Source organism: Polyodon spathula, chromosome 12, assembly GCF_017654505.1.
Source record: "Polyodon spathula isolate WHYD16114869_AA chromosome 12, ASM1765450v1, whole genome shotgun sequence".
Classification (NCBI taxonomy): Eukaryota; Metazoa; Chordata; class Actinopteri; order Acipenseriformes; family Polyodontidae; genus Polyodon; species Polyodon spathula.
In genome coordinates this window covers 16,726,628-16,740,266 of record NC_054545.1, presented here as the reverse complement: position 1 = coordinate 16,740,266, position 13,639 = coordinate 16,726,628, and the positions used below count along the sequence as shown (strand labels likewise).

At 43.1% G+C, this 13,639-nt stretch overlaps 1 protein-coding gene across 3 annotated transcripts in view; it reads left to right on the top strand.

Annotated features, from left to right (window-relative positions):
- The window catches only part of LOC121323956 (signal-induced proliferation-associated 1-like protein 1), a 106,297-nt gene that overhangs the window by 49,485 nt on the left and 43,173 nt on the right, over nucleotides 1–13,639 (top strand). For all 3 annotated transcript variants that reach the window (XM_041265302.1, XM_041265303.1, XM_041265304.1), the window contains 2 exons: nucleotides 6,049–7,830; nucleotides 10,475–10,605. In XM_041265302.1, coding sequence (XP_041121236.1) covers nucleotides 6,339–7,830; nucleotides 10,475–10,605 — 1,623 coding nt within the window. In that variant the 5' untranslated portion in view covers nucleotides 6,049–6,338. The remainder of the gene's footprint in view (nucleotides 1–6,048; nucleotides 7,831–10,474; nucleotides 10,606–13,639) is intronic.

Genomic DNA, 13,639 nt, shown 5'->3' with positions numbered 1-13,639 from the left:
AGGTATGTTGGGTAGAGTGAATATTGCGGTCCAATTTAGCAGTGCTTGCCAAAACACCGTAAAGAAGCACAATGAAGAAGTGTCTAACCAGACCATGAAAACACAGTTGAATATGGTCTTTAAAGGCACCTCAAAGACTCTTCAAAATGAACTTCTAGGCTGAGTTCCCAGGGGGCGGTGCACAATTGGCCGAGCACCGCCTGTGGGGAGGGAGGGCTTAGGTTGGCCAGGGTGTCCTCGGCTGTCCGTGCACCAGCGACCCCTGTGGTCTGGTCGGGCGCCTACTGGATTGCCTGTAAGCTGCCTAGGGCTGCGTTGTCCTCCGATGCTGTTGCTCTGGGTGGCTCCATGGTGAGTCTGCAGCATGTAGAAAAGCGGGCGGGTAACAGCACACACTTCATAGAACAGCTTGTGTTTGTCTTTGCCCCTCACGAGTCAGTGCAGGGGTGGTAGCAGTGAGCTGAGCCTAAAAGTAATTGGACATTTACTAAATTGGGGAGAAAATAAAAATAATTGTCGACTGCTAAATAAAAATATTCACTTTTCAGGACCGTGAGACAGGTGAATATCGGTTAAAACAACTCACCCAATTACTGGTTGGCTTGATCCTAATGCTTCTGTTTCATGGCGACCATTAGAGGAAAACCTAGTATATCTGCATAGACTCCAAGACTTGCTTTACTCTGCTGTTCCTCTCAAGCAATGTAAACTTTGTTTTGGCCCTATAATCTCTAATTTAATTAGTTTGGCGCTTAGTGGAAAAGCATATTAAACTCCAATCCAAATGGTTCTCATACTCCTGTTTTTCATAATTTCGCTCTCTTGTCAAGCAGTTCCCCCTTTTCATTTCCACAATGGAGAGACAAAGTGATACATACTTTTTAATTTTAATTTGCAAAGATAAACAGCTTCACAGTATTCCAAGATTTACAATTGCAATACTACTTATCAGGTACCTCTTCTTTTACCTTTAACTTCGTTCTGCAATGCGTGCCGATGGGGTTCCCTGGGGGACAGATTTGCCTTCACATGCACTACATGACATGTTAGACACAGGGGGAAAAACTAAAGGGGTGGTTTCCTCACTTGATGTTTATTTCTTTTTCATGATATAAACCTTTGTTGGTTAACACTATCTGGAATAGGGATTTACCTATTGAAAATGAAGAAACCTGCTGGTAAACCGTTTGGGATAATCTAAGCTGTGCCTCCAAAAATCCAAACCATCAGCGGATTCATTCTAATTATCTTCATAGAACTTACTTAACTCCTTGCAGACGCTACCAAATGAAACATATCCCTACCCCTGCATTTGCATACTGTCCCCTAGATACCGTTTGCTCCTTTTTTACATATGGTTTGGGGATGTCCTGTTGTGGCTGTGTTTTGGGATAGGGTCTCTTCAACTTTGTCCACTGTTCTTCAGAAGAATATCCCTTGCTGTGCTAAGATATTATTACTGAATGATGACTCATCCCTCGTTTTACCATTACAGCAGAAACGTATCTGTTTGCCTGGTCTAACAGCAGCTAAAAAAATGATAGTTCTTTGTTGGCAACTGTCGCATTCCCTCCCCTCCCCTCTCCTTTCTTGATATAATTTATATGGTACTTTCTATTGCTCGGGTCCATGGCGCTGGGGAGAGGACTGCAGGCCTGGAGATTGGCTGCAGACTCCATTAGATCTTTGATAAATCCTTCTTCAGTTTTGTCTCACTTGTATTAGTTAGGGAGGCCCTTTGTAGGGGTTGGTTTTTGTGGAGGATGGTTTGGATCCGGGGGGGGGGGGGGGGGATGAAAATGTAAAACTGGGGGAATTACTGTATTGTATTTACACTGATATGTTTTTGTGTTTTATATTATGCTTGCAGCTTGTGCCGCTAGTAAAAGACATTTACTCACCTGAAACCATGCCAGGCCAAATGAAGAAATTGTAAAAAAAAAAAAAAAAAAAAAAAAAAAAAAGTTGCACTGCAGTCAACGCCGTTGAAATTAACTTTGTTCTGCCGGCTTAAACATAAAAACTCCCTTTTCACCAACACAGTTTTAAAATGAATAAAGTCTGCTTTGATTGTAGTTTACTTATTTTTCCAAGCTGGCAGCAGACATTGAGGATTGTTGTGGGCGTTAGCAGAAAATGTAAGTTGTGTCTGTGTGTGTGTAGCAACAACAAACCAGATACGAACTGACTTGAGAATCCTTCTCACGTGCATTCTTTCTCAGCAAGGGATGCTGGGAAATGGAGTTCAATGCCCAGCCCCCACAAGAAAAACTAAATAAAAATCTGCCCGTTTTTTTTTTTCTTGTAATTTTTTTTCATCTGCGATCAACTCTTTAGTTGTTTATTCGGTCCGATTTAATCGGGGCAGCACTAATTATTTTGTTAAATTAAAATTGTATGTTTTTTATGAAACTGAAAACGACAAATGTTGAAATGGGGTAACACTGGCCTTTTTGTCACTGCCAAGTGACTTGTCCCTGAAGCAGTCTGGTAAAAGCTGGAAAGTATAGATTTTGTAAGGCCGTCTGATTAGTAAGTTATGTACAGTAAAAACCTGGAACCATGTTTTTATCTTTCTTCGTCTGTACAGCAGCACAGGAGGACAGTCAGATCAGTTTTCTGTTAAGATACTTCAATGAATAGAAAAATATATAGACAAATAAAAGGGAATAATGTAAACCAGTCACTGTCTTGTGAACTTGAGAATGTGATAGCAACACTTTATGGCTCTCAGCCCACAGGATACTGTAGCACAGGAATTACTTGAATGCATGTGAAAGATGGACAGACTAAACCAATCTCGATCCTACTACACTCTAATCAAGACGTGAGAATATTTTTGCAAACAGTACACAACAAAATCAGTTTTCCCCGTGAAGTTAGACTGTACAGTGTGTCGTTGTTTGTGTATTTTGTAAACCTAATTTTCTCTATATTCAAAGGTATAATTGTTACATGTGTAATTATAGTTTAGTGTTACTCTTGTTTGTTCAATGTCTTTTTCAACCTTGGATCTTTAGCCGGTTGCTGGGATACGTAGGGGGTGTTTTCAATTCATAACAGCCCAAACTGTCTGACAGCCTTGTGATGTTTTACAGTTAAATATAATTTTAAACATTCCTCACAAACATTTTTGCAGTGCATTCAACCCTTGTTGTGGTGATTTAAGGAGGAAGAACTTATCTGAAATTCTAGGTGTGATATAATACATTTTCTCCCCTGTGTGTTTTGTTCAGTGTATTTTTATATAGTTTTATTCATTTTCAGGCCTACAGTTCAAGAAGGAAGACATTATAATAGGCCCAGTAGAGCCTTTTGTGGTGTAATTGGCTGTATTCTCAAGAACACTGGCTTCAAACCTGGTTCCAGGAGACCTGAGACATAGATTGAGACAACTTTTTCAGTCTCCCATGGTGTGCCATGCAGTAGCCTGAAACCTAGTATCCTGAAGTTTCAAGCTACAAAGTGGCTTTGTGTTCCCTCAGCTTTACTCCTCTGTGCCAGTATCAGATACCAAAGGTGGTGAGCAATGCACTTAATGCTACAGCATGGTCTTTGAGTGAGAGTCCCTGACCATCACAGTGTCAGTGTTGTGCAAACAAGGTTTTAATTCTTGCTGCCCTTCGTGTCCACACATTTAGACAGGCAGCGGTTTCAAACTGCACACATGCATATCGGTTTTCATTAGCTTGACATGCGGTATTCCAATGCTGTACGTGCTTTACGCACTTATAATTTCCAGATTTTAATGATGACTCATCAGATTAATAAACTGTTTGATCTCTACAGTGCTACATTCCATTATAATATAAGCTGGCTGCTCCATCCTAAGAAAGTGTTCGGACACAGATTGCATGAAAGCATAACACATAATCCCCCCGTTTCTCTGTATTGCACTATCACTTTGTTTTGTTTTATATTTGCTTTGCCACTTTGTGTTTTGGTTTGTTGTGCAACATTGCTTTGTTATCATTTCAAATCGGGAAGAAAAACTTCATAAGAAAATTGATCATAACAAAGTTGGATCGCTCCAGAATAAAGAACCCCTCCCTGTTACTCCTCCTCGTTTCCATTGCTGAGACTGCCTATCTCGCCAGGGTGCTGCGACAGAAATCACTATCCCGAAAATGGAGCCCGATGTTCCTTCGGTGTATTCACAAGCCTTCCCCAGGAGGGTTCAGTCCTTGTCTATGTTTTCCGACAGATGGTGTTTTAAATCCCATATAAAATATGGGTTTACCGTTCTGTAGAATTGTGTGACCCTTCTGCCCTATAACACATAGCTAGCTACTGCTGTTTTGCTAATTGGTGTTTGGGCTGTCTGCTTTCATAAGGCTCACTAGGCTTGTAAAATTGGCTTATTGCACATCTGTATTGCGGGATATTAAGGTTGGGGACAATGTGTGCGGGATATTAAGGTTGGGAAAATGTGTGATGGTGGGCAACTTGGTGTTAGACGTGCATTATATGATTCGTAAGGTGCGTTTCTGTAGGCTACTTGGTTTAAGACAGGTTCTTCTTGTGCATAGCAAGGAACCATGAAAAAACTTCACTAGCATCCAATTCCAAAACAATGTAAGAAATAAAAGTCTTAAATCTTAGTTGACAAAGTTAACCCTAACCAATATTTTAAGTGCAGCCAAGAAACCATTTAAATTTATAATTCCCCACTGTGTAAGTTTCCTGGCATACCATATTTTTCATTGTTTGTTTTTATGTAAAATGTATTTACTTCCCTAACCAGGCTTGTGCAGGCCTGTCAGCAAGAGCCTGACTTCCTGATGCTTAAAAACACCCCCACAAAACAGTTCAGCTCATTGCACTCAGGAAGGCATGGAGGCGTTAGCCAAACATTGAGACGGCATCTTTTATTTATTTTTATTTTTTTCCAGCACCACTAACTTGATACTTCAAGATTGCAGATGACTGGTCCTTAAAGGGTTACTCCAGCGACCATTCGGTTCTCTTACTGGCTCTTACTTTACACTCTTAATCCTACATCAAAGAGCATTACACTATCCCCTGTGCAAGTCCTGGGGCTCATTGGGCTCTGTGCAGCACAGAACAGCACAGTGCAGTTTCTAGTCACGTTTGCATCTTTCCCAGTGCTGCTGACTCGTGTTTTTAAAATACATACTCTACCCCCACCATGTCCTGCGACCAAGAGCCAGCAGGCTTCAGAGGTGGTAAACTGCCGCAGCCCTTCCAGTCTGCTTCAGGAGACAGTGCTGTTGTACAGACGGTTTTCACAGTCAACTGTTCTCTGAGGGGTTTAAATGCTGCTGCTGTTAGGATGCAGGCCCCAGGCTGGGTGTGCTGTTGTGCAATCACAACCCCAGAGAATCTGTTTGATGCTGTTAAATAAAAAGATCCATCACTCTTTGTTTTATTAAGGGCATGGATTTGTTTCCTTGCGTGATATTTCCCTTAGTGCTGAGTAGAGCTGTCTCTAAGATAAGTGTCCAGGAGCAATAAAGCTGTATGCGGGATGTAAGTTGCACAGGGGAGACGTAACAAAGTTAATTGGGCAGTGAGAACACTCCCTGGATTTTAATAAGAGCACAGCGGTGTTGGTACATTATCATTCCCCCAACAACAGAAGAATATTTGAGATGGTATAAACCAGTAGAGGCGTCCCACATTGTGGGAGTCTGGCTCCGGCGGTTCAACATATCTTTACAAAATGTTGGTCAAAAGCAGCGGTGTATATAAACACCAAAGATTACCCATTAGATTAATCATTTAGCCATTAAATATATTTTGAACTCCCAAGGGTTGATAAATATTCTTTTAACTTGCATGAACAGGAATAAGGGAGTGGCGAAAGTATGTTATCAATCAGATATGGCCTTACATTTTGTATGTTTTATTTCCATACTGTTATTGCATGGACATGTTTCCTTTATAAAAATTTACCATAGTAAAAGCCTATTGCAAGCATGGTAATGCCCAGACAGGTAAACTATGGTAAGTGCATAACATAAAGCATGGGAAAACTGCAAAATGATTCTGAAAATTGACCATTTAAAATAATTTCTCTCATTTTAGGTGTGAATTTGTAACCCCAGGCATCATGGGAGCACAGGAATGGCATATTGCGAGACCCCGACTGTGAGACCCTTCAAAAGAGATGCTGCAGCCGATAGTCTGGGATTGAACGCTGTCATTGGAGCCACTTGTGTGTGTTAGCTTGCGTTCGTGTTCCTGTTCACCCCTGAAGGAAGCCTGGCAGCTCATGCTGCCAATAGGCTGTGAGGACTGGGGTCTCGAGAGGGGGTGGCTGAGCTCTGATGGCAGACATGGTCTTCAGCTGCTGAGACCTGCAACAACTTGGAAACATGACCAGCTTGAAACGTTCGCAGACTGAGCGTACCGTGGGGGGCGCAGTCCCGGCTGGGGACGATTTCTACACCCGCCGCCTGCGTCTGCCCAATGGAGGGGCCCCCCCTCCCCGCAGCGAGAGCACCCACCTCTCGGGCTGCACCCCAGGGGTGCCTAAAATGGGGGTGCGGGCTCGGGTGGCTGACTGGCCCCCTCGGAAAGACGGAGGAGGGAGTATCTGGCATATTAGTCTGGAGCCTGAAGTAACAACGAGCACCAGCTGCAGCAGCAGCAACAACAGCAGCAACTTGAAAATGGGCCACCGGAGCCCCCAGGACTCCTCCATGCTGAGAAGTATCCATAACACCCTGAAGAGCAAAACTGGCAGCAACACTAGCAGCGTGGACGGGCGCTTCCTCTCCCCCGACTGCTATCCCGGCTCCCCTCGCAGAGCCATGAGGCGCATCCGACAGCGCAGCAACTCCGACATCACCATCAGCGAGCTGGACGGCGGTGGCAGCGGAGATGGGGATGAGGAGAGGGGGACCCCTAGTAGTAAATGGTCCCCACTGCATCGGGAGTACGGCAGCACGTCCTCCATAGACAAGCACGGTGCTTCCGGGGAAAGCTTTTTTGACATGCTGAAGGGCTACCAAGGAGACAAGCCGGACCAGCGGAGCCAGCCGCCAGAGAAACTTGGGGAGCTGCTGGCTGGCGGGCAGAAGATGATGAGTGGATTTGACACCCCAGATGGCCCCTTGAGCTCCGGGGCTCAGCGTGGGAGCCCCTCAGGCCGGCTGAAGGAGCGGGAGAAGCACCTGAAGAGACGCTCCAAATCGGAGACTGGGGGCGACTCCATCTTCCGCAAGCTGCGCAGCGTTCGGGGCGAAGGGGACCAGCCGGGCTCCAGAGCAGGTTCGGATCTGGAGGATGGCGGACGCTCGGAGGACACCCAACACAAGCCTTGGAGCTGCCAGAAAGGGTTTGCCCACTTCGACATACAGAGCATCCTGTTTGACCTGAATGAGGCAACACTCAGCCGGCAGAGTGCCATCAGGAGGCGGAATACCACCACGGGAGCCTCTGCTGCAGCTGCTGCCTCCTCCTCTTCCTCCTCTTTTTCCCTCTCCTCCCCTCAGACCGGAGCTTACGGCTCTCCATCGGGCAGCCAGGATGACCTAACTTCCAAGGAGAACTTGGGCCTGGACCCTGGTGACGACAAGAGCAACGACCTGGTGCTGAGCTGCCCCTGCTTCCGCAATGAGATTGGGGGCGAGGGGGAGAGGAAGATCAGCATGTCCAAGCTGGGCACCATCGGAGGTGGGGGAGGCAGCGGGGAGGGCGGCCCCTTCGAGTCCTCGCTCGGCTCGCACTGCACAAATGCCGGTGTGGCCGTGCTGGAGGTGCCCAGGGAAAGCCAGGCCCAGCACAACGAGCGGATCAAGAGATGCATCCTGGAGCACGTGGACCTGGGCTGCTACTACTATCGGAAATACTTCTACCTGAGAGGTGAGCACGTGACCTAGAGGCTGCATTCAATTCAAACATGATGGAGACTGCAGTAAATCAGATTTCTTCAGTTGATCTGGACAGCGAGAATCTCGTGTTACAGTCTGAATACACTAAAGAGCAGTGCATGCACTGTTTAGAGGTGATGGCTGTTATAACAATGGTGCACTAAACTGGAGCAATGTTAAAAATCAAGTGCTGTTTAGATCAATTGAATTAGAGCCTCTGTTAACAATTGCTATTTTATTGTGGCAGTGGAGAATTAAGATTTAAAAATGACATTTTAATTTTTACTTTGATTTTGGGCAGTCCTTGGTGTTTTATTTTTTATTTTTACATACATTTTTTTCATTATTTAATTAATTGATAGCTGGGTTAGTTGGTTCACATAGGCATGTTAGTAAAATACTAAACGACTTGTTGTGAACGGTTCCAGATTTGACAGGACATTAAGTTAGCCTACTGAAACCCTGCAAGCATGTTATAGTAGAATCTCATGTGAACCACTTGACTTTAACAGCCTCCTCAGGTGAAGCAGGACTGACCATGCACTGCTGTAAATGGGTTCCTCTCGCTTATGCTGTGAACGCTATTTGTTTATTTGGTTTAAGAAGTGAAGCCTTATTTAGTGCTTTGAGTTGTTTATCAGTAGCTGCTTTCCAAAGTATTCTTTGGGGAAAAGCAAACAAAACAAAGAGGCCATGCAGAAAGACAATACTTTAATTTCCTGATTAACGTCTTTGTACTGCTGCTACTAATTCTCCTCAGGGAAACTGAGCTTTTGAAGTACTATGGAGCATCTTCCCCCTGTGGTGATGATGATAAAGTACTGAATATGAGCTGGCAGATTGCTTCCAAATAGATTATTTTATAAACAAGTTGAGTATGTACTAAGGCTATGAATTCTTTAATACTTTAGTGACTCTTCCAGGTTAATTCTCCCAACAATATTATCTTAATTTCCTACTTCTTTTAGATGTCATTTTCACTCTTATTTAGTTAAAACCACCATTTCCTACCACAGCACTATGAAGTTGTTACAGGCAGTGTGACCCATCTAACCCTAATTCTATCCCATTTACCACAGTTGCCCATAATACTTTCCACCCATCAGATTCTGATGTTAAGAGTTGTGGAAATGGAAACAAAATTGAATTTTTTTTGGCTAGCGAGGCTAATTACTTTTGCTGTCAGTGACTTCTAAAAGTAGGCAGTTTTTTTGCATTGCACAGCTTAATCCTTGGCATGTATTATTTGTGTATTGCAGAGAATGTGCAGTTGAGCAGCTCTGTCAGATGTTGTTACAGTAGCTGACACTAGAAATAATGGGTTTTCTGCTTGTTTGAGGATACAGGACTGCCTGATTTCATTGTTGATGGAATAACTACAGCTTGGTTTTAATTTTTAGCTCCACTCAGTGTAAAGTGCTGTAAAAGCTTTCTCTTGCCCACTGTGTTTACAGTTACTGCCTACTGGCTCTTTCACCATTAAATAAAAGGGACTGGCATGCCTTTGCTTATAGCACAACATTTACATTAATGAATGCTCAAAGCACTGCTCTCGTGGCATTTGATCTCACTTGAATTGTAGCCCATCAAAATAACTGTTGTCAGCATTATACCTAAAGGACTTGGAGGGAGGCTGTAAAGCCTGCTGCAGCTGTTGGACTGGGTGTACAGTAGCAAGGTATCCCAGTGGTTCGAGCTGTTGGACTGGGAAGAAGGGAGTGGGACTTTGTGGTTCAAGCTGAGAGATTGGGAAGGTAATGTGTGGCTTAGTGGTTAGGGTTGAGGGATTCGGAGAGTAACAGTGTGGCCTATTTGTTAGAGCTGAGGGACTCGGAGGGAGGTAGTATTTTGTTGTGGTGACTGAGACAACTGTATGTGGCCTAGTGGTTGGAGTTGAGGCCTGACACGTGGTCATTCATACATCCCCTCTCTCTGTGCCATGCAGCCTGGACTGCCAGCTGCTTCTAGGACCTGCCCTCTCAGGGATGCCAGTAGTTAATGAGAGTTGAATTGCCTAGGTTTCCTCTGGGCCTGTTTCCTTTCACTTAGCTCATAATGAATAGATTGCACTTATCAGGGTATAATGCATGAATTAGTTAGCAGTTTAGATCCAGGCCAAACATGCTTTAAGCCTTGTCAAGGAAATTTAGCAGGTAATACGTCACGAAGCTGAGGTGAAACAGTTACAGTGCATACAGATTTACACTGATCAATGTGCTAGCCAAAAAGTTTGTCTACGTATTTGTCCACTAGGTTTTGCCAAACCACAGCCTTATTTTAAAGCTCTGCTTTCTCAGATGTACGGAATGGCTTTTGTGTAATTTAGATTTAGTGGTCCACTTCACAGAAACAGTGCTCGTGCAATTAGTTCAGTACCTTTATTGTAACCACTAAACCACACTGCCTCCCAGTCTTTCAGTTTTCACCATGGAACACACTGCCTCCCATTTTCTCAACTCTAACCATGATGCCAAACTGCCTCTCCCAGTCCCTCTGTGTCCACTAGACCACAAAGTCCCCTTTCTAGTCCCTCACTAACCACTAGGCCACTCTGCAGGCTAGCTTGAAATGTTAAGACAAAATGCCCTTGATAAGGTTTTCCTCAGTAAGGCTCATCCTTCATTCTCTGTCTCTAGAGCACTGGAACTATTTTGGGGTGGATGAGAATCTGGGCCCGGTGGCTGTGAGTCTTCGCAGAGAGAAGCTGGAGGACAGCAAGGAACACGGGCAGCAGTACAACTACCGGGTCACCTTCCGTACCAGCGAGGTAAGGAGCTGCTCGTCTAACTGCTTGGGGGTTGAGTTGCTTGTCTGTTACCCTACACAGCAAGGCTCCTGAGATCCACAAATATCTCTATTACACAGGGAGGGACTTGGGTAGCTCACAAACAATGCACATGTTTACATCATTGACATTTTACACGCAGCGCTATTGTAAACAATTAAATCATGTGACTTGCAGGTCTCCCGATGATAGACCAAACAGTTTTAGATATTAGCTTCACGTTCGGGTTGCAGTTGTATTCTATAGCAGCTGGATTCTGTAGTTCAAGCTGTATTTTATAAATATTGTCCAATAAAAAGAAACCTGTTTGCAGAAATTTTACAAAACTGCTGCTTTGTACTGTATGTTTATCAACATTTCAGCTCCTGATTTCATGAGTTATTACACGTCAGTCTAAATGTTGGTGATCTTGACATTGACCTCTGACCAAATGTGGCTGCCATATTTACATTATCATTACACATACAAGATAAGATGGCAGTTTCTATTTTGGGAGACCCCATCTAAAACGCTGTCCATGTTTAATACAGCAGAGTTGAAAAGCGTAAATATGATTATTCATCTCGATGCCAGGAGCAATCTACATGAAGCATACTCTCTTTGATTATACCCCCGGGTATTGTTTTTTTTTAGTTCATAAAAAATGTCTAGTTTTTGCCAAACCATTGTCTATTTTTTAATGAAAAAAGTCATTTAGAAGAGAGTTCCCCTAGAGATGCACTGGGTACCTAAAAGTCCATTTGTGGTTGAACCTAGAGCGAGACAGCCACAGCAGCATGTAGTCTCACTGGATAACACTTACCTGCCAGTGTTCCTGACGTGACAGTTTAATCCTGGTAGTCAGAGCCCTTTCACACCAGGGATTTGATCGGCTCCCTTCCTGCCTGTGGTTTGCATAGAGAGGGCTGCTTCCTCTGCTAGTGTCTGGGTTCAGACGCAGTTCACTACACAAAGAGCTCTCTGTCGCATTACGTTTTAATGACCCCCCTTCATGGAAAATACTTTAAAAAGTGTCCCAGCTAACTTTTGTTTTTATTTATTTTTTTAATAGAAAGGAAGAGATGGGCTTGAACTACCAGCCAAGTAATGAAATCTAGGGGCACTTTCACACATGTGTTGATTATTCAAGAACAACACAAACAATATGAATATGTTATGCACTCTGTGTATAGCATGCACCTCCTATTAACTCTTAAACACCTGGTATGCTAAATAGATACATTTTTCCCCCAAGTGTGCTGCTTATACAAAAATGCTCCCAATATTTGTAAAAGAACACAACTTGTTACATACATACTTTTAAAGAAAAAAAGATAAAATACTGTTCCTTTGCACCCCTGGTGTGTGTGTGTGTGTGTGTGTGTGTGTGTGTGTGTGTGTGTGTGTGTGTGTGTGTGTGTGTGTGTGTGTGTGTATGTATATATATATATATATATATATATATATATATATATATATATATATATATATATATATATATATATATATATATATATATATATATATATATATATAGACCGTGCCTTGCAAAAGTATTCAAACCCCTGACCAATTCTCTCATATTACTGAATTACAAATGGTACACTGAAATTTCGTTCTATTCAATATTTTATTTTAAAACACTTCAACTCAAAATCAATTATTGTAAGGTGACATCGGTTTTATGTTGGGAAATATTTTTAAGAAAAAAATAAAAAACTGAAATATCTTGCTTGCATAAGTATTCAACCCCCACACATTAATATTTGGTAGCGCCACCTTTCGCTGCAATAACAATGGGATTGAGATCAGGACTTTGACTGGGCCACTGTAGGGCATTCACCTTTTTGTTCTTGAGCCACTCCAGTGTTGCTTTGGCCTTGTGCTTGGGATCCTTGTCCTGCTGAAAGGTGAATTTCCTCCCAAGCTTCAGTTTTTTAGCGGACTGAAGCAGATTCTCTTGCAATATTTTCCTGTATTTTGCTCCATCCATTCTTCCTTCAATTGTAACAAGATGCCCAGTCCCTGCTGATGAGAAGCATCCCCACAGCATGATGCTGCCACACCTATACTTCACTGTAGGGATGGTGTGTCTAGTTAGGTTTGCGCCACACATAGTGCTTTGAGTTTTGTCCAAAAAGCTCTATCTTGGTCTCATCTGACCACAAAACCTTTTCCCACATTGCAGCTGGGTCACTCTCATGCTTTCTGGCAAACTCCAGACATGCTTTCAAATGGCACTTTTTGAGTAACAGCTTCTTTCTTGCCACCCTCCCATACAGGCCAGTGTTATGCAGAGCACCTGATATGGTTGACTGGTGCACCATTACTCCACTCCCAGCCACTGAACTCTGTAGCTCCTTCAAAGTGATTGTTGGCCTCTCTGTGGCTTCTCTCACAAGTCTCCTTCTTGTTTGAGCGCTGAGTTTTGAGGGACAGCCTTTTCTTGGCAGTGCCTGGGTGGTGTGATGCAGCTTCCACTTCCTGATTATTGATCCAACTGTGCTCACTGGGATAGCCAAACACTTGGATATTATTTTGTACCCTTTCCGTAATCTATGCATTTGTATTACTTTATCTCTAACTTCTGTAGAATGCTCTTTGGTCTTCATTTTCCTTCAGATTCACAGCATTACCAATGATCCTTCAACAGTGGGGTTTTTATCCAGAAAATGTGACAGCAACTTTAATGGTTCACAGGTGGAGGCCAATGGTAAGGTAATTGTGTCCTCATTAGGGCAATTTCTTTCATCTGTGCAAAATGGGAGCTCCCACAGCACAGGGGTTGAATAATTATGCAAGCAAGATATTTCAGTTTTTTATTTTTCTTAAATATTTCCCAACATAAAACCAATGTCACCTTACAATAATTGGTTCTGAGTTTCAGTGTTTTAAAATAAAATATCAAACCGAACGAAATTTCAATGTACCATTTGTAATTTGGTAATATGAGAGAATTGTTCAGGGGTCTGAATACTTTTGCAAGGCACTCTGTGTGTGTGTGTGTGTGTGTGTGTGTATTTATATATATATATAT